At 45.3% G+C, this 21468-nt stretch overlaps 1 protein-coding gene across 1 annotated transcript in view; it reads right to left on the bottom strand.

Moving 5' to 3' along the window:
* Positions 1-21468, bottom strand: part of ttc7b (tetratricopeptide repeat domain 7B) — a 300474-nt gene that overhangs the window by 216542 nt on the left and 62464 nt on the right. The window contains exon 5 of the mRNA XM_033027545.1: positions 1853-1974. Within this exon, the coding sequence (XP_032883436.1) occupies positions 1853-1974 (122 nt within the window). The remainder of the gene's footprint in view (positions 1-1852; positions 1975-21468) is intronic.

Genomic DNA, 21468 nt, shown 5'->3' with positions numbered 1-21468 from the left:
AGGACTCACATGTTCAGGAGCAGCTTCTTTCCAACAACCATCTTCAACCTCTAAGCTCCAAACCACATAGCCTTGGGCAGCATTGTTTGACTGTTTTTATCTTTGTATTATTATTGTTCATTGTTGGACAGGCACATGGATATGCAGAGAATGGAGGGATAAGGATCCCGTGGAGGTCAAGTTCAACTTCACATTTATTGTCACATGCACCAATTGGTACAGTGAAATTTGAGTTATCATACAGCCATAAGAATAGAAATATTTTTTTCTTTTGTGCTTGGTCATTTTTCTTTTGTTCTTGGACACGCTAGAGGCAGGAAACATGTTCCCGATGTTGGGGGAGTCCAGAACCAGGGGCCACAGTTTATGAATAATGTGTAAGCCATTTAGAACAGAGACGAGGAAACACAGAGGGTTGTGAGTCTGTGGAATTCTCTGCCTCAGAGGGCAGTGGAGGCCGGTTCTCTGGATACTTTCAAGGGAGAGCTAGATAGGGCTCTTAAAGAAAGCGGAGTCAGGGGATATGGGGAGAAGGCAGGAACGGGGTATTGATTGTGGATGATCAGCCATGATCGCATTAGTTGGCGGTGCTGGCCCGAAGGGCCCTATGGCCTACTCCTGCATCTATTGTCTATTGTCTCTAAGAACACAATACACAATAGTTTAACATAAACATCCACCACAGCGGAATCAACTGTGATGGTAGGCAATAAAGTTCAGTCATCTTTCTCTTTGTTCAGCCGTGGTCGGGGCGTTTGAGCCCTCCGGAGTCGCCGCTACAGACGGCCGACGTACAGGCCCTCTCGCCGGGATGGTCGGAACTCCAGCGCCGGAACGGAGGAACACACTATGCGGCTCGGAGTTTCCGAATCGGAGACCGCGGCTTCCAAAGTCCACAGGCCGAGCTGGACGGAGCTCCAACACTGGTGTTCCTCGGCAAAAGATCCCAGGCTCCTCGATGTCAAAGTCAGTGCCGCGCCCGCGGCTGGAAGCTCCGCAGACCACAGCTCCATGTTGTTAAAGTAGGCAGGCCCAACACTCCGGAGCTCCAACACTTGCGATCCCCCGCAGTTCAATGGTAATTCAGCGCTGTGCCCGCTGCTGAAGGTCTGGGCCGGTCTCCGGTCGGAAAAGCCGCGCCAATCCAGTTGGTAGGCCGCGAGGGGTGGGGGGGGGGGGAAGATGCGACACAGAGAAAAGACACATCTCCGTCCAGGTAAGTGACTGACAATAGACAATGGACAATAGGTGCAGGAGTAGACTATTCAGCCCTTCGAGCCAGCACCGCCATTCAATGTGATCATGGCTGATCATCCCCAATCAGTACCCCGTTCCTGCCTTCTCCCCATATCCCCTGACTCCGCTATCTTTAAGAGCCCTATCCAGCTCTCTCTTGAAAGCATCCAGAGAACCTGCCTCCACCGCCCTCTGAGGCAGAGAATTCCACAGACTCACCACTCTCTGTGAGAAAAAGTGTTTTCTTGTCTCCGTTCTAAATGGCTTACCCCTTATTCTTAAAATAAGGACTGAGAAAAGGTTTCCCCCTATTCGCCCCCCCCACCACCCCCCACATAAGACGTACTAAGAAACATTAAAAACATACATTTAGACGCACTAAAAATAACAAAAGGGGTGAAAGGAGCTCCATGTGAGGCACCCACTGCGGTGGAGCCACCCAATGGATGGCAGAGATGTACCCGATGGATACACATGGTGTGGGCAGAGGAGATTAGTTTATCTTGATAGTTTATCGTGTTCGGCATGGACATTGTGTGGTAGAAATATTAACTAAAAAAGCACAGATAAATCGCAAAAATACACAAAGAGCTCCAAAGAGTAATCCATTCCTTACCCATTTTTGAAATAAATGACGTGTGCTCGCTGAAGTCCCGTTTCAAGGAAGAATCCCAATTCTTGTTCTTGGAACGCTGAACCAGGCTTCGGACTTCTGTTCTGAATGTTGGTGTTCAATACCTGGCTCCGAACAACAACAAGGACAATGTTTTAGTTTAGATAAACAATGTCTCAAAAATGATTAAAGGACATATAATTCACATCTCTGTGCACAGGAAGAAATGAACGAGGTTAGATAGAGCAAAATTGAATTATCAAATGAAAGGTTTGAGTTGAGACCGTTCTAAAATATATTTCATTCTGTAATGTGCAGGAAGGAAATGCAGATGCTGGTTTAAACCGAGAAAGGCCCTGCTGAGTGCCCCCCACCCCCCATGGACTGTCACGTCGCACAGACACATCTGCATTTTAGTCTGTTTGAACTGTTTTACTGTTGTAATGTTCTTTTTACAAACCATGTTCTCGGGGTATCTAAATCTAAATTTTATTAGTTATTTAATTTATGACATTGGATGGAAGCTGCAAACCCAAATCTCGTTGCACTTATGTGCAATGACAATAAAAGATATCATTATTATATTATTATTATTATTATTAAAAGGGACACAAAACGCTGGAGTAACTCAGCTGAACAGGCAGGTCAGGATGCTGCCTGACCCACTGAGTTACTCCAGCTTTTTGTTTCATTCTGTAATGTCGGAATTAGAACACATCTGACATGTTTCTGCATCCTGTTCCCAAATCTTTGCACTATTATTTAAGAAAGAACTGCAGATGCTGGAAAAATCGATGGTGGACAAAAATGCTGGAGAAACTCAGCGGGTGAGGCAGCATCTATCGAGCGAAGGAATAGGTGACGTTTCGGGTCGAGACCCTTCTTCAGGCTGATGTGGGGGTGGGGGAAGAAGAAAGGAAGAGGTGGAGACAGTGGGCTGTGGGAGAGCTGGGAAGGGGAATGGAAGGAGGGATAAAGCAAGGACTACCTGAAATTCGGTTCGCACTAACCAACCTGATCTCCCGGTGGCCCAGCACTTCAACGCCCCCTCCCATTCCGAATCCGACCTTTCTGTCCTGGGCCTCCTCCATGGCCAGAGTGAGGCCCACCGCAAATTGGAGGAGCAGCACCTCATATTTCGCTTGGGCAGTTTACACCCCAGCGGTATGAACATTGACTTCTCCAATTTCAGGTAGTCCTTGCTTTCTCCCGCCTTCCCCTCCCCTTCCCAGCTCTCCCACAGCCCACTGTCTCCGCCTCTTCCTTTCTTCATCCCGCCCCCCCCCCCCCCACACCTCCACATCAGTCTCGACCCGCAACATCACCTATTCCTTCGCTCTATAGATGCTGCCTCACCCGCTGGGTTTCTCCAGCATTTTTGTCTACCTTTGCACTATTATTGTTGGTTTTTGGATTGGCACATGGATATGCAGAGAATGGAGGGAACTGTATCACGTGCTGGCAGAGGGGATTAGTTTATCTTGATAGTTCATCATATTCGGCATGGACATTGTGTGAAAGAGATTGTTAAAAAAAGTACAAATTGACAGACGGTATGCAATACTTGATTAACTACTTGAAGACGAGTTGTTTCTAGAAGTTGATTTTTCATCATTTTGTGAATTAAGTAGAGATCCCAGAAAAAACCAAATGGAGAAAACCCATGTACTCACGTTCATGTGATAGGAGCAGAATTAGGCCATTCGGCCCATCGTCCACTCCACCATTCAATCATGGCTGATCTATCTTTCCCTCCTAACCCGATTCTCCTGCCTTCTCCCCATAACCCCTGACACCCGCACTAATCAATAATCTATCTATCTCTGCGGTAAAAATATAAATGGATGGCCACCACAGCCTTCCGTGGCAATGAATTCCACAGATTCATTACCCTCTGACTAAATAAATTCCTCCTCTTCTCTTTCCTAAAGGAACGTCCTTTAATTCTGAGACGATGACCTCTGGTCCTAGACTCTCCCACTAGTGGAAACATCCTCTCCACATTCACTCTACCCAGTAATGGGGAGAACATACAAACTCCGTACAGACAGGACTAAGGCTTGCTTGTATTGAAAAGACTAGGCTTGTATTCACTGGAGTTTAGAAGGATGAGGGGGTATCTTATAGAAACATATAAAATTATAAAAGGACTGGAAAAGCTAGATGCAGGAAACATTTTCCCAATGTTGAGCGAGTCCAGAACCAGGGGCCACATTCTTAGAATAAAGGGGAGGCCATTTAAGACTGAGGTGAGAAAAAACTTTTTCACTCAGAGAGTTGTGAATTTGTGGATTTCTGGATCGAACCCGTGTCCCTGGCGCTGTAAGGCAGCAACTCTACGGCTGAGCCACTGTGGAAAATCTCTGCTCCTTCTGCTGTTGTTTTAGTTAGGGAGGGTACCTTCACAACAAATCCTCTAGCATTTAAAATGCCAGTTTACCAGCACCTTCTCAAGGGTGATTCAGGATGGAGAGATAAATATTGGCCTTGGCAATGACAATTACCTCCCTCAAACAAACACTAAAAAAATCCTTAAATCCCGGCCATTTATGGCATTCACAAGCATGTGCTAAAGAACTTAACAGATGATCTGGTGGCTGAAGGTGATTCTGTCTTTGAGTACGTTGAGAGTATATAGACATAAAAGGCATTTGGAGTATATAGCCAGCAGCCAGCATAACTATGAACCCAGATTGAGAACAGCAATAACACTGCTGCTGTTCATCGCTTCAGCCTACATGGAGCTGGCTAATGCACAGAAGCAATCCGTTTGGCAGTAATAACATAACTACTTTGGTGGCACGGTGGTGCAGCGGTAGAGTTGCTGCCTCACAACGCCAGGGACCCAGGTTCGATCCTGACTTTGGGTGCTGTCTGTGCGGAGTTTGTACGCTCTCCCCGTGACCTACATGGGTTTTCTCCGGGTACTCCGGTTTCCTCCCACACTCCAAAGACGTACAGGTTTGTAGGTTAATTGGCTTAATAGGTAAAAATTATAAATTGTCCTTAGTGTGTGTGTAGGACAGTGCTGGTGTATTGGTGATCGCTGGTCGGGGCGGGCTCGGTGGGCCGAAGGGCCTGTTTCCACGCTGTATCTCAAAACTAAACTACCACCATTTTCTTACAAACTTAATAAATCGTCGCCTAGTATTTATACATGCCTTTTAATTTAGTTTAGTTTATTGTCACGTGTACTGAGGTACAGTGAAGTGCGTCTGCAAATGACACCCTGACTTACTGAAGATTGCTGCACTTTTCCCATTTGACCCTTCCGTAGAGGTAAAAGGATGAGTGGGTAGTTCGGTCGACGAATGTACTTGCTGTTTGTTGCTTTGATAAAATGCAACGTTTTTACTTTTCACAAACGGGCACAAAGTGCTTGTAGTAACTCAGCAGCTCAGGCAGCATCTCTGGAGAACATGGATAAGTGACGTTTCGGATTGGGTCTAGATTGCCCCGAAACGTCGCCTATCCATGTTCTCCAGAGATGCTGCCTGACCCGCTGAGTTACTCCAGCAATTTGTGTCCTTTTGTGAAAAATAAAAATGTTGCATTTTTTTTAATTTTTAGGTCGGGCTAATAATGGGAAAAAAGCTCATACTTAAATTCTGGAAAAATGCGCCCACACCAACAATAAAAATGTGGACATCAAATATGTTTGAAACATTACATCTGGAAGAGATGAGATTCCTCTTAGCAGGTAAAGCAGACCAATTCCAAAAGACGTGGTCTACGTTTATGGACCTATTACAAGCATGAGGTGCAATAGTAATTTTAAAAATAAATAAATAAATAAATGGTATCAGGACCTGGCAATGGGAGGTAAAACAACAAAAACAGACTTGGTTGGTAGTCCCCTTTCTGCAGAGTTTAATGTTATAATAGAGCGATTGTTCCTACTTTCTTTTTCTTTCTTTTCTAGGGTCTACTTTCTTACTTTACTTCCTTCTCTAACTTCTTTTCTAAGGAGCTTTCTTTTCCCAACACTCTCTTGCACTTCACGACTCTTGCGCACTTTCTTTACTTTCCTTACTTCTATCTTTTTCTTAAAGCTCAAAAAAATGAAGCGGTACAAAAAATGTATTAAGATATATGTGTTGTGTATTATTGTAATTTACCGTACTTCTAATAAAAATAATTTAAAAAAAAAAGAATTAACATTAAAATATCAAAAAAAAAAAAAATGTTGCATTTTATCAAAGCAACAAACAGCAAGTACTCTTTCACTCCAGCACTTTTTCCACCCAGAGAGTTGTGAATCTGTGGAACTCTCTGCCGCAGAAGGCAGTGGAGGCCAATTCACTGGGTGTATTAAAGATAGAGTTAAATATAGCTCTTGGGACTAACAGAATCAAGGGATATGAGGAAAAAGCAGGAATAGGGTACTGATTCTGGATGATCAGCCATGATCATATAGAATGGCGGTGCTGACTCGAAGGGCCGAATGGCCTACTCCTACATTTTCTATGTTCTATCATTCGGACAGGTACATGGATAGGATAGGTTTAGAGGATATGAGCCAAGCACTTGAGGGTGGGCTGGTGGGGCATGTTAGTTGGTATGGGCAAGTTGGGCTGAAGAGCCTGTTTGCACACTGTATGTCTCTGTAACTACTTCACAGTGGCTCCAGAACTATAAAAGTCTGAATGGACAAACTTTCCCACGGCCACATTGGTAAATCAGATGGGGATTTTATAACAATGTTAGTTTTTGTGATCACTATTACTAATAATCCTTTTGTGTATCAACCAACATCTGCAGTTCTTTGTTTCTGCATCTTTATTTCTCATCTGCAAATTAAGATTCAAGATTCGAAAGAGTTTATTGTCATGTGTCCCAGATAGGACAATGAAATTCATGCCTTGCTTCAGCACAACAGAATATAGTAGGCATAAATAAATACAGAACAGAACAGAACAGATCAGTGTGTCCATATACCGATGAATATATATATATATACACATAAATAAACAGATAAAGTGCAATGGGCTATTAATAATCAGAGTTTTGTTTGAGTTGAGTTTAACAGCCTGATGGCTGTGGGGAAGTAGCTATTCCTGAACCTGGATGTTGCAGATTTCAGGCTCCTGTAACGTCTACCTGAAGGTAGCGGGGAGATGAGTGAGTGGCCAGGATGGTGTGGATCCTTGATGATGCTGGCAGCCTTTTTGAGGCAGCGACTGCGATGGATCCCCTCGATGGTGGGGAGGTCAGAGCCGATGATGGACTGGGCAGTGTTGACAACTTTTTGCAGTCTTTTCCGCTCCTGAGCGCTCAAATTGCCGAACCAAGCCACGATGCAACCGGTCAGCATGCTCTCTACTGTGCACCTGTAGAGGTTCGAGAGAGTCCTCCTTGACATACCGACTCTCCGTAATCTTCTCAGGAAGTAGATGCGCTGATGAGCTTTCTTTATAATTGCATCAGTGTTCTCGGACCAGGAGAGATATTCAGAAATATGCACGCCCAGGAATTTGAAGCTCTTGATCCTCTCCACCATCGACCTGTTGATATAAACGGGACTATGGATCCCCATCCTACCCCTTCCAAAGTCCACAATCAGTTCCTTGGTTTTGCTGGTGTTGAGAGCCAGGTTATTGTGCTATTTGGTCAAACGATCGATCTCCCTTCTATACTCTGACTCATCTCCATCAGTGATACGTCCCACAACAGTGGTGTCGTCAGCGACCTTACGAGCCGCTAAGGGACGTCCCCGAGCTCCGATGTACCCACTACGTCAATTCTCCGTGCTTACCACGAGTTAGATTTTTTTTTAAACTCGGGAGAGCTCTTGGAATGGGCTCGCACCGTGCGACAGGGCTATAAATCTGAAGAAGGGTCTCGACCCTTCTCTCCAGAGACACTGCCTGTCCCGCTGAGTTACTCTGGCATTTTGTGTCTACCTTCTGTACAAAGACAATAGGTGCACAATTGAATGAACTCGCATCGTGGGACAGGGCCATTATGGGGGAGAAGGCAGGAGAATAGGGTTGAGAGGAAAAGATAGATCAGCCATGATTGAATGGTGGAGTAGACGTGATGGGCCAAATGGCCTATTTCTACTCCTAGAACTGATTTCTACTCCTAGAAGTGAAGGAAACACACCCAGAAGCATTCACCCCGTCAGGCTGAACTGTTGCCAAACGACTGGCACTTTGGAATGGAAATCAGTTCAGTTATCATAAACACAATTACTGTGGAAAAAAATAACAAAACACATCATTTCATGACTTCATGTTTGAAATGTATCTTTCGACATAGACAAGAAATAAATTAATGATGTCGTCGGCTTTCTGAAGGCATTGCTAATGAGACAGTGTACTCGGTGAAGCGCTCAGACAATGTCACCCATACATCACTGTAATTAGCTCCATACGCTGTGCTTGTGCTAACCCAGGCAGTGGGTTGGCCCGCCTCCTGCACTCATAACGGTACAATGCCTTTGAACCCGCCATTGTTGAGTGCATCTGCCTGGGCATTTGGCGTCTGATGACATTTCAATCTTTTCCATGTCTTCATGTGGTCCAAAAGAAATAACATCAGGCTGCGTCTGAAGAAGGATCTTGACCTGAAACGTCACCTATTCCGTCGTCCCTATGATAGTGTTGGTGTGCGGGGATCGCTGGTCAGCGTGGACTCAACGGGCCAAAGGGCCTGCTTCCCCACTGTATCCTATTCCTTTTTTGCCTGACCCGCTGGGTTACTCCAGCTTTTTGTGTCTGTCAATAGACTGCAGTTCCTCAGTGTTTGAAGGGCCTGTCCCACTTGGCCGTCATTTGCGCGTAATTTACGCAACGTCATTTATGCGTCACGATGTGCACGTCGTGACACACACGTGATGCGCGATGACATAGGCAGTGACACGCGGCTGCACGCGGCGTCGCAGGATTTTGTGATGTACAAAATCTTTGCGCGCCATCTGCGTGACGCGCAAATGACGGCCAAGTGGGGCAGGCCCTTTAGTCTAAATGGGCATCTTGTCCCAGAAGCCCAGAGTGATACAGTGTGGAAACAGGCCCTTTGGCCCACGATGCACATGTCGACCAACATGCCCCATCCACATTAGTCCCACCTGCCTACGTTTGGCCCATATCCCTCTAAACCTGTCCTATCCATGTAGCTGTGCAAATGTATCTCAAACTTTGCTATCATACCCACCTCAATTAGCCCCTCCAGCAGCTCGTTCCATACACCCACCAATAGACAACAGACAATAGACAATATGTGCAGGAGTAGGCCATTTGGCCCTTCGAGCCAGCACCGCCATTCAATGTGATCATGGCTGATCATCCCCAATCAGTACCCCGTTCCTGCCTTCTCCCCAAATCCCCTCACACCGCTATTTTTAAGAGCCCTATCTAGCTCTCTCTTGAAAGCATCCAGAGAACCTGCCTCCACTGCTCTCTAAGGCAGAGAATTCCACAGACTCACAACTCTCTGTGAGAAAAAGTGTTTCCTCGTCTCCGTTCTAAATGGCTTACCCCTTATTCTTAAACTGTGGCCCCTGGTTCTGGACATCCCCAACATCGGGAATATTTTTCCTGCCTCTAGCGTGTCCAAGCCCTTAACAATCTTATATGTTTCAATGAGATACCCTCTCATCCTTCTTAACTCCAGAGTGTACAAGCCCAGCTGCTCCATTCTCTCAGCATATGACAGTCTCGCCATCCTGGGAATTAACCTTGTAATTACACCACTGTGTATAAAAAAAAGTTATCCCTCAGATTCCCATTAAATCTCTTCCCCTCTTCCCCCCACCTTAAACCTATGTCCTCTGGTTCTCGATTACCCTACTCTGGGCAAGAGACTGTGCACATTCACTCTGGATACTTTCAAGAGAGAGCTAGATAGGGCTGTCAAAGATAGCGGAGTCAGGGGATATGGGGAGAAGGCAGGAACGGGGTACTGAATGGGGATGATCAGCCATGATCACATTGAATGGTAGTGCTGGCTCGAAGGGCCGAATGGCCTACTCCTGCACCTATTGTCTATTGATCTGTTTCATTTCATTGTCACTGAGGCAGGAAGGGCCTTGAGCTGATACCATCCATGTTCACCAGCGATGCTGCCTGACCTGCTGAGTTACTCCTTTCATTTCATGGCCTTTCTGGACACAATGCAATGGTTAAAAATTTGGCAAATAATGTGAGCACAGCAATGGTGTGTGTGAAGGATCAGATCCTATATCAGTGATGTTGAATAAGAGATGAATATTCACCAGGAGGCAATGGGTAATTTTCCGTGCCTTTAGCAAACAACACGGAGTGCTGGAGGCGTTACGCAGCATCTCTGGAGGACATGGATAGGCGACGTTTCAGGTCAGCTCAGAGTGATTGTAGAAGTGGGGGGAGAAAACTGGAAGAGAGGTGAGGGAGGGTTATGGACCTGTGCCACTTAGGCGCTTTTTTAGGCAACTACAGGCGACTAGTTTGTTGCCGCATGTTCGCCGTGAGTAATCTCCTGAGTCGCGCAAAAAGTCGTAGCATCTTTCTGATCGCCGCTAAATTTGTTGAAAATTTTTGGGCGACAGTGGATTTGCCGCCAATGATCGTAGCTTGACTTCTCCTGACGTAGGTTGTCGCCGGTTGTCCGGCGAACTGCTACGACTGTGACAATCACCGGCAGTTGCCCAAAAAAATCGCAAAGTGGGACAGGCCCATTATTACAACCATGTCTCCACAGATGCAACCTGATCCGCTGAGTTACTCCAGCATTATGTGTCTCTCTTTGGATTATTACAACCATTTGGGTTACAGCTGTCCAAGCGGAATATGAAGTGCTATTCCTCCGGTTTGCATGTGGCCTCACTCTGGCATTGGAGGAGGCCCAGGACAGAAAGGTTGGTGTGGGTAGACACAAAATAACTCAGCGTGTGAGGCAGCATCTCAGGAGATAAGGAATGGGTGGCGTTTCGGGTCGAGACCCTTCTTCAGACCGTCAGTCTGAAACGTCGCCCGTTCCTTCTCTGAGATGCTGCCTCACCCGCTGAGTTACTCCAGCATTTTGTTTCCACCTTCGATTTTCACCAGCATCTGCAGTTCTTTCTTACACAAGGTTCGTGCGGGGATGGGAATGGGAATAGGAATTATCTCTAATCTCATTAGTGCAATGGACTTTTTATGGAAATTTTATTTCGAATGAATCTGTTGAAAAAAACCTCTAAAACTAGCCCCAAGACTTCTAGTCATCACTTTGTAATGATTTTTCCAGTCGGAATAAACATAAATGAATCGAGGATTGCCTGTTCTTTATCCACACTAGTATTCCTCATGGATTTCCCTCCTCCCAACTCTTTCCTGGAAGAGAGAATATAATCTGGCCCACAGCTCAATGCCTGTTCCATTAAGCTCATAGACAAAGGCTCTGCTGAATTGTTTAATAGTTCAAGACCAATACAGTTAATTCACTTCAAGAACAATATGCACCTCCTCTTGCATAAGTCGAGCCAAAGTTAGTCAGCATTAATAAATGACTCCAACGTGAAGGCAGCCAAAACTATGCACAATACAAAGCAGATTTATTGTCTTACAGCACATTTTAAATTAGTCATAGTCAAAGACATGTGCAGCAGAGAAAGAGGCCCTTCAGCCCACGACATCCATGCTGCCCACTTTATCCTTCCGACACTAATTCCATTTACCCGCAATATGCCTGCCACCTTCTCATAGGGGTCAAGGAAAGAACGTTCACGTCGCAGCCCTGTTTCCACCAATCTTTCCACCACCACGCACAAGAAGCACAAGAAGTGACAAGACAGACACCATTGTGTGCAGATGCCGAGAAGTGTGTTCAACTCTGGCTGAACAACTTCTAATCTTGTGTGTGGACTCGATGAGAAGAAGCTTCTATCAAACTCTGCCTTATAAATGTTTATACACCCTGCTTTCGCACATGAAGTCGTGACCCTCAGCGAACAAATTTCTCTTCACATCTGTCGTAAATGAACAATCCAATATTTTTTAAACCATGACATCTGGTTCTGGATTCCACCACAGAGGAAACAACCTCAAACAATCCGAAATGTCTCCAAATCCTTCTCTCCATAGATGCTGCCCCACCCGCTGAGTTACTCCAGCATTTTGTGTCTACCTTCGATTTACCAGCATCAGCAGTTCTTTCTTAAACAAGGCATATAAGGATTCGACCTTAGTGCAGACACATGAGATTAGTGCAAATCACAAAAAGATGGTGAAGGACGTGAACCCTGAAGGGCCCGTTTCTGCGCTGTATAACTGCTATTCTCAAAAACGCCTTTGGGGAGATGGGTGGGGTTAGAATGTGAGGAATATTGAAATTACCTTCTGCACGTTGACTTTCAGCTCGTAGAAATTCATGCAAGGACAAAGATTGACTTTAAAATATATATTCTGAAACAGACCACCGCAAAAGAGGCATTAAAATGTTAAACGGCTCACACACCAAGGAGACGTCGCCCTGATTACAACATTGCTGGCTGATGAGGAAAGGTACCATATGGCAACATCATTTTCAGATCCATGAATAATTCTGCAACATTCCTAATTCTGGACGGACAATTTGGAGTGATTCATGTCTCCTCCGCTCCGGCGGATCGACGCTATGCGCCAGCACCCACCTCGCACAATTGAACCTTGGTTCAGTTTCAGCGCACCATTTAATCAGCACTTGCAGTGCGACCAAACCTGCTTGGGGTTTTGATAACAGAACAAATAGCAGCAAAAGCAGGAGAAACGCAGCGATGGTGGTGAAAACAAGTAACCCTTTAGTAGCAGGTCACAATTTCTGATGCAGTCAGTGCACTGCTTATAATAACCTGTTTTCCTTTTGACGTCTTTGTTCAAATCTTGAGTGCACACATATATGTCTCGCTCTGAGAGGATCTAATCAACGATGCTGCTGTCTAATGCTTTTTAAAAAAAAATACCATCATCCATCACCCTGATCCTGCATTTATTAACATCAATATATTCGCAGTGCATCGCAGGGATTTTCATTAATTGTCAGGAGACCAAACTAGGTTAATCTATCCTCTCGCTCCAGCTAGGGCCAGATAGCTGCAATCTCCCAAATGAAACGAGGATGACGTCAGCTCGCCCAGTCTGAACCTGCGCTCAAACCAACCCCTGGCATCTATCATTCCAGTAGATGCATTTAGCAACTCTCTAGACTATATGCTTCTGCGGGACACAGATAACAATTCAATAAACATTCAACTTTTCATTAGCAAGTGTATTCTGCGACGGACTTTACCTGGTCTTTCTAATGTGAATTAGGATTTGGAATATAGTACAGCACAGGAACAGGCCCTTCAGCCCACAATGTCTGTGCCAAGAACAACTTAGAAACATAGAATAGGTGCAGGAGTAGGCCCTTCGAACCAGCTCCACCATTCAATATGATCATTGCTGATCATCTAAACTCAGTACCCCGTTCCTGCTTTCTCCCCATATCCCTTGATTCCGTTAGCCCGAAGAGCTATATCTAACTCTCTCTTGAAAACATCCAGTGAATCGGCCTCCATTGCCATCGGAGACAGAGAATTCCACAGATTCACAACTCTCTGGGTGAAAAAGTTTTACCTCATCTCAGTCCTAAATGGCCGACCCCTCATTCTTAAACTATGACCCCTGGTTCTGGACTCCCCCAATATCGGGAACATTTTAATCTTATCGGCCAGCACATGGTCCAGATCCCTCCATTCCCTGCGTATCCACATGCCCGTCTAAAAGCCTGTTAGACGCCACTCTCCCATCTGCCTCCACCAGCACCCCTGTCAGAGCGTTCCAAGCAGCCACCAGAAAACCCGCCCCACAGTTGCAAAGTACTTGTTTGGTACCTCGCCTACATTAGGCGGCACAGTGGTGCAGATGGTAGAGAAGCTGCCTCACAGTGCCAGAGACCCCGGTTCGATCCTGATCTCTGGCGCTATCTGTGTGGAGTTTGCACGTTCTCCCTGTGACCGTGTGTCCCGGTTTCTTCCCACACTCCACAGATGTGCGGGTTTGTAGGTTAATTGATCTCTGTAAAACTGCCCCGAGCGTAAAGGGCGCACGGTGGCGCAGCGGTAGAGTTGCTGCCTCACAGTACCAGAGACCCGGGTTCGATCCTGACTATGGGTGCTGTCTGTATGGAGTTTGTATGCTCTCCTGTGACCGTATGGTTTTTTTTACATGTGTCCCGGTTTCCTCCCACATTCCAAAGACTTGCGTGTTTGTGGGTTAATTGGCTTCTGTATAAATTGTCCCTAGTATGTATGGCCGGCGTGCAATCGGAAGGACCCGTTTCCACGCTGGATCTCTAATGTCTAAATAAAATGGGATAACATAAAACTAGCATGAACAGTCGATCAATGGTCGGCAAGGGCTGAGGACCGAAGGGCCTGTTTCCATACTTAATCTCTAAAGATCCCCTGACACCAAGCACAAATGCCCCCCTTTATTTCCCCCCCAACCACGAACAACAGCACTCTCCAAAATATTCCACGTCCGCCAAATTCAAATGGAAGGAACCTGCAAGCGCATGGAAGACATGGACGTGTGTTTGCCAAGGTTGAAAGGCTGCATGCAGCTCAGGTGCTAGTTTGGCTCCACTGGACTAGGTTAGCAGGAGCATTTTGGACAGCATCAGCCAAGGCCGGGCAATGAAGCGATCAGGAATATCAGCATCTGAGAAACATATAAAATTATAAAAGGACTGGACAAGCTAAATGCAGGAAAAATGTTCTCAATGTTGGGCGAGTCCAGAACCAGGGGCCACAGTCTTAGAATAAAGGGGCGGCCATTTAAGACTAAGGAGAGAAAAAAAGTTTTCACCCAGAGAGTTGTGAATTTGTGGAATTCCCTGCCACAGAGGGCAGTGGAGGCCAAATCACTGGATGGATTTAAGAGAGAGTTAGATAGAGCTCTATGGCTAGTGGAATCAAGGGATATGGGGAGAAGGCAGGCACGGGTTATTGATTGGGGACGATCAGCCATGATTGCCATGAATGGCGGTGCTGGCTCGAAGGGCCGAATGGCCTCCTCCTGCACCTATTTTCTATGTTTCTATGTTCATCTGAGAAACAGCGCATGCCTCGCGTCTTATACAGAGGTAGAAAAGCATAAGGTCATAAGTTATAGGAGCAGAATTAGGACATTCGGCCCATCAAGTCTACCCCGTCATTCCGTCGTCGGTGATCTATCTCTCCCTCTCAATCCCATTCTCCTGCCTTTGCCCCCTATCCCCTGACATCCTTACTAATCAAGAATCCATCTCTGCCTTAAATGTGTAGGAAGGAACTGCAGATGCTGGTTTAAACCGAAGATAGACACAAAATGCTGGAGTAACTCAGCGGGACAGGCATCATCTCTGGAGAGAAGGAATGGGTGACGTTTCGGGTCGAGACCCTTCTTCGGACCTCTGCCTTAAAAATACCCAATGACTTGGCCTCCACAACCGTCTGTGGGAATGAATTCCACAGATTCACCACCCTCGGACTAAAGAAATTCCTTCTCATCTCTTTGCTAAAGGTACGCCCTTTTATTCTGAGGCTATGGCCTCTGGTGCTAGACTCCCACTAGTGGAAACATCCTCTCCACATCCACTCTATCTATGCCTTTCACTATTCGGTAAAGCACATTGTTATAATCAATTAAACACGTCCCACTTCACCATCCTGAAAATAGTAATAGTGTACAGTAATAGTGTAGTAATAGTGTACAGTAATAGTGTAGTAATAGTGGACAGTAATAGTGTACAGTAATAGTGTACAATAATAGTGTAGTAATAGTGTACAGTAATAGTGTAGTAATAATGTACAGTAATAGTGTACAATAATAGTGTACAGTAAGTGTAGTAATAGTGTACAGTAATAGTATACAATTATAGTGTAGAGTAATAGAGTACAGTAATAGTGTAGTAATAGTGTACAGTAATAGTGTAGTAATAGTCTACAGTAAGTGTAGTAATAGTATACAGTAATAGTGTACAATATAGGGTAATAGTGTAGTAATAGTGTACAGTAATAGTGTAGTAATAGTGTACAGTAATAGTGTAGTAATAGTGTAGTAATAGTGTACAGTAATAATGAGCAGTAATAGTGTACAGCAATAGTGTAGTAATAGTGTAGTAATAGTGTACAGTAATAGTGTACAGTTATAATGTACAGTAATAGAATACAGTAATAGTGTACAGTAATAGTGTGCAGTAATAGTGTACAGTAATAGTGAAGTAATAATGTACAGTAAGTGTACAGTAATAGTGTACAGTAATAGTGCACAGAAATAATGTGGTAATAATGTACAGTAATAGTGTACAGTAATAGTGTAGTAATAGTGTACAGTAATAGTGTATAGTAATAGTGTACAGTAAGTATAGTAATAGTGTACAGTAATAGTATACAGTTATAGTGTAGGGTAATAGAGTACAGTAATAGTGTAGCAATAGTGTACAATAATAGTGTAATAATAGTGTACAGCAATAGTGTAGTAATAGTGTACAGTAAGCGTAGTAATAGTGTACAGTAATAGTGTACAGTTATAGTGTAGGGTAATAGAGTACTGTAATAGTGTAGTAATAGTGTACAGTAATAGGGTAGTAATAGTGTACAGTAATAGAGTACAGTAATAGTGTACAGTAATAGTGTAGTAATAGTGTACAGTAATATAGTAATAGTGTACAGCAATAGTGTACTACTATTGGCCTACTCCTGCACCTATTGTCTATTGTCTAATGGTTGCAGTACTGTTGTTTGCAGAGCAGTATGCATTTCCCTGCAGGTGATGCTGTGTAATCGCTATAAGTAGCTGGTAAATAATCATTGTAAATTTCTGAACTGCAGGGTGACATCAGTGTTGCTACTTTTCCCACTCTGCTCCCTCATTCACTCTCTCATCACCCACCCACTCACTCACCCAAGTTCCCCATGAACCCGCGCACCGAGACGGCTTTGGGTCTAAGCACTGTCACACCCACGGATAGTTGTCTTGTAAAAACATCGTTAGCACTCTGAGGCAGAGTGATGACTTTCATCATGCCTGCTATCAAGTATCAAACCATCTTTTCCCTGACCACAACTGATCGGATTTGCTCTTGATGTTTAAGAAGGAACTGCAGATGCTGGAAAATCAAAGGTAAGACAAAAATGCTGGAGAAACTCAGCGGGTGAGGCAGCATCTATGGATCGAAGGAAAAAGGTAACCTATATACCCACAACTTATTCCTATCTATATTCTAAACATATAATCTCCACCCTACTACACTTGGTCTGAAGAAGAGTCCTGACCTGAAATATTCTCCAGAGATGCTACCTGACCCGCTGAGTAACTCCAGCACTTATAGTCTCTGATTTTGTAAACCAGCATCTACAGCATCGACATTGTTTTAGACTCATCCTAAGAAGAGTTAAAGTGTTGTCCTGACCTCCCATCTACCTCATTGGAGACTCTTTGAACTGTCGCTAATTGGACTTTATCTTGCATTGTGTGTAGGAAGGAACTGCAGATGTTGGTTTAAACCGAAGATAGACACAAAAAGCTGGAGTAATAGCCCTGTCCCACGGTACGAGTTCATTCCAAGAGCTCTCCCGAGTTAAAAAAAAATCAAACTCGTGGTAAGCACGGAGAATGAATGTAGCGGGTACGTCGGAGCTCGGGGACGTCTCTTAGCGGCTCGTAATGCTAACGGCAGGTACTCGGGAAGACTCGCTAGCGGCAGGTAAGCACAGGAAGACTCATGAAAATGTTTCAACATGTTGAAAAATGTCCACGAGAGCCCCGAGTACCGACGAGTGGCCATTACCGTAAATCTCCGAGTTCGAATCAGGGCAAACTCGGGAGAGCTCTTGGAATGAACTCGTACTGTGGGACAGGGCTTTAACTCAGCGGGACAGGCAGCATCTCTGGAGAGAAGGAATGGGTGACGTTTCGGGTCGAGACCCTTCATCAGTACTAAATGTTGTACATGTCATCTGTACACTGTGGATGATTTGATGGTAATCATGTATAGTCTTTTCTTTGACTGGATAGCACACAAATAAAAGCTTGGTACAGGTGACAACAATAAACTAAACTAATGAGGAACCAACGCAGAACAGGAATAGTTGAAAGGCGTAGCACAGATGTTGAGAAGGTGGATACTAGCAAGCGAGAAAGGAATTGAAGTCGCAAGGGGCAATGAGATTAACATAGAACAGTACAGCACTGGAACAGGCCCTTCAGCCCACAATGTCTGTGCTGCACATGATGCGAAGACCAACTCTTACCTGCATGCACATAATCCCAGCGTCTAGGGTCAGAAAGAGAAAGCACTGGTTAAAGCACTGAAGGATAGTCAGAGGGTGGTGAATCTGTGGAATTCTTTGCCACAGACGGCTGTGGAGGCCAAGTCAGTGGATATTTTTAAGGCAGAGATAGATAGATTCTTGATTAGTACGGGTGTCAGGGGTCTTAAAGATAGCGGAGTCAGGGGATATGGGGAGAAGGCAGGAATGGCTGACTCGAAAGGGCCAAATGGCCTACTCCTGCACCTATTGTCTATTGTTATTGGGAGAAGGCAGGGGATAGGGTTAGGAGGGAGAGATAGATAAGCAATGATTGAATGGCGGAATAGACAGGATGGGCCGAATGGCCTAATTCTGCTCCTATCACTTATGATCTTATGATATAATGCTGCTGGCTTCCTTGCACAGCACTAGACCCCCCCCCACCCCCCCAGGCCACCATAAACCTGCCCCTGGCACCACTCATGGAACGAATTCCACGTTCCAAACACGCTTGCTACAGCTGGCAAAAATAGTTTCAATCGCGGCATCTACACCTAAAACATCAGCCGGTCTGCACCACTCTCCACAGACCTCACCTGAAGAAAGGTCTCGACTCGAAACGTCACCCATTCCTTCTCTCCAGAGATGCTGCCTGACCCGCTGAGTTACTCCAGCAGTTTTGGGTCTACCTTCGGTGTAAACCGGCATCTGCAGTCCCCTCCTGCACTGTCCACAACAGTTGCCTGATCACCTAAATGCTGCAAACATGTGGAGACACGAGGAATTACAGCTGCTCAATGCATTCCCTCCACAGACGCTGCCTGACCCACTGAGTTTCTCCAGCACTTTGTGTTTCGCTGCAGATATATGCATCGACTGAAATACAGGCCAACTGAAGATAGACCACTGATTCAAGCTAGAGCTACTGCCTTACAGCGCTACAGACCCGGGCTTGATCCTGACTACGGGTGCTGTATGTACGGAGTTTGTACGCTCTCCCCGTGACCTGCATGGGTTTTCTCCGAGATCATCGGTTTCCTGCCACACTCCAAAGACGTACAGGTTTGTAGGTTAATTGGCTTGGTGTAAGTGTATAATTATCCCTAGTGTGTGTAGGATAGTGTTACTGTGCGGGGACCGCTGGTTGGTGATGACTTGGTAGGCCGTAAGGCCTATTTCCGAGCTGTATCTCTAAAACTAAACTAGGCACAAAGTGCTGGAGTAACTCAGCGGGTCAGGCAGCATCTGTGGGGGAAAAAGGATGGGTGACGTTTCGGGTCGGGACCCTTCTTCAGACACTTTGTGGCTATCTTTGGTATGTACCAGCATCTGCGGTTCCTTTCTATAGGCTAATGGCCCTGGTCCCACGGTACGAGTTCATTCCAAGAGAACTCCCGAGTTTGCCCTGATTCGAACTTGGAGATTTACGGTAATGGACGCTCGTCGGTACTCGGGGCTCTCGTGGACATTTTTCAACATGTTCCTGCCGTTAACGCTAAGAGATGTCCCCGAGCTCTGATGTACCCGCTACGTTCATTCTCCGTGATTACCACGAGTTTGATTTTTTTTTAACTCGGGAGAGTTCTTGGAATGAACTCGCACCGTGGGACAGGGGTTTTACTGATCCAGGGTCTGCCTGTAGAGCGAGCACTCTTTAGAGTTGTCCACTCCTGCACTCTGGATGTTACTAAAGCGGAGTGAACGGCAGCAGAAAATCATTTGATTTCCTCTCTTTAAAGATGTCTGTTTCTGCTCTTTAAAGACGAGACTCGTTTCTCAGCGGGTTCCGTTCCGCTGCTCAGCTCTTGGATGGCGAGCTTCACACTTGAGGCAATCAGTGCAAAACGACACAAATGCCACATATGTTAACACTTCCAAGCGAGACTGAGATGCTAAACGCAAGACAGACAGACAGACATGAAATGAGCATTAAGCAAAGGCTGTGACTGTAGATGAGTGACTGTAGATGCCCAATGTGATCCTACATTGTGCCGGCTTTCTCTTGCTATGACTCTACTGCATGCTTTAAACATCTCCAGGGATCAGCTTTATTAGTCACTGAGTCATACAGCATTGGCACATGTCCTTCGGCCCAACTTGCCTGTGCTGTCCAAGATGCCCGTCTATGATCATAAGTTCATAAGTGATAGAAACAGAATTAGGCCATTCGGTCCATCGCTACTACGCTCACGGCTGATCTATCTCCCCCTCCTAACCCCATTCTCCTGCCTTCTCCCCATAACCCCTGACACCCGTACTAATCAAGAGTCTATCAATCCCTGCCTTAAAAATATCCATTGACTTGGCTTCCAGAGTCTTCTGTGGCAATGAATTCCACAGATTCACTACCCTCTGACTAAATAAATTTCTCCTCATCTCCTTTCTAAAGGAATATCCTTTACTTCTGAGGCTATGGTCTCTGGTCCTGGACTCTCCCACTAGTGGAAACATCCTCTCCACATCCACTCTATCCAGGCCTTTCACTATTCGGGAGGCCCATTTGCCAATATTTGTCACTTATCCCTCTGAATCTTTCCCATCCATGTACCTGTCCAGGTGTTTTTTAAATGTGGTTGTTATACCTGCCTCGGCCACTTTCTCTGGCAGCTTGTTCCATATACGCACAATCCTCGCCATGAAAATGTTGCCCCTTGGGACAGTTTTATAAGATTTTTTACAATCTTTCCTCTCACCGAAAAATCCGTGCCCTCTCATTTTTGATTCCCCCTGCCTGGGAAAAAGACCATGTGCATTCACTCGATCTATGTCTCTGATAATCTTATGCGCCTCTATAAGGTCATCCCATCTCCTGTTCTCCAAGGAATAAAATCCTAGCTTGCCCAACCTCTCCATAGAGGTCAAAACCTCGAGTCGTAGCAACTTTCTCGTAAATCTTCTTTGCAGCCTTTCCAGCCAAAACTGAACGCAATACTCCAAGCGCAACCTCACCATTGTCTTGTACACCTGCAACGTAACATCCCAACTTCTACAGTGCCCTCCATAATGTTTGGGACAAAGACCCATCATTTATTTATTTGCATTGAAATTGGGGGACTATAAAGGATGTATAAGGATGAGGGGGAATCTTATAGAAACATATGAAATTATAAAAGGATTGGACAGGCTAGATGCAGGAAAAATGTTCCCAATGTTGGGCGAGTCCAGAACCAGGGGCAACAGTCTTAGAATAAAGGGGAAGCCATTTAAGACTGAGGTGAGAAAAAAACGTTTTCACCCAGAGAGTTGTGAATTTGTGGAATTCCCTGCCACAGAGAGCAGTGGAGATCAAGTCACTGGATGGATTTAAGAGAGAGTTAGATAGAGCTCTAGGGGCTAGTGGAATCAAATGATATGGGGAGAAGGCAGGCACTGGTTATTGATTGGGGACGATCAGCCATGA

Source organism: Amblyraja radiata, chromosome 9, assembly GCF_010909765.2.
Source record: "Amblyraja radiata isolate CabotCenter1 chromosome 9, sAmbRad1.1.pri, whole genome shotgun sequence".
Taxonomy (NCBI): Eukaryota; Metazoa; Chordata; class Chondrichthyes; order Rajiformes; family Rajidae; genus Amblyraja; species Amblyraja radiata.
This window is presented reverse-complemented; position numbering and strand designations above follow the sequence as displayed.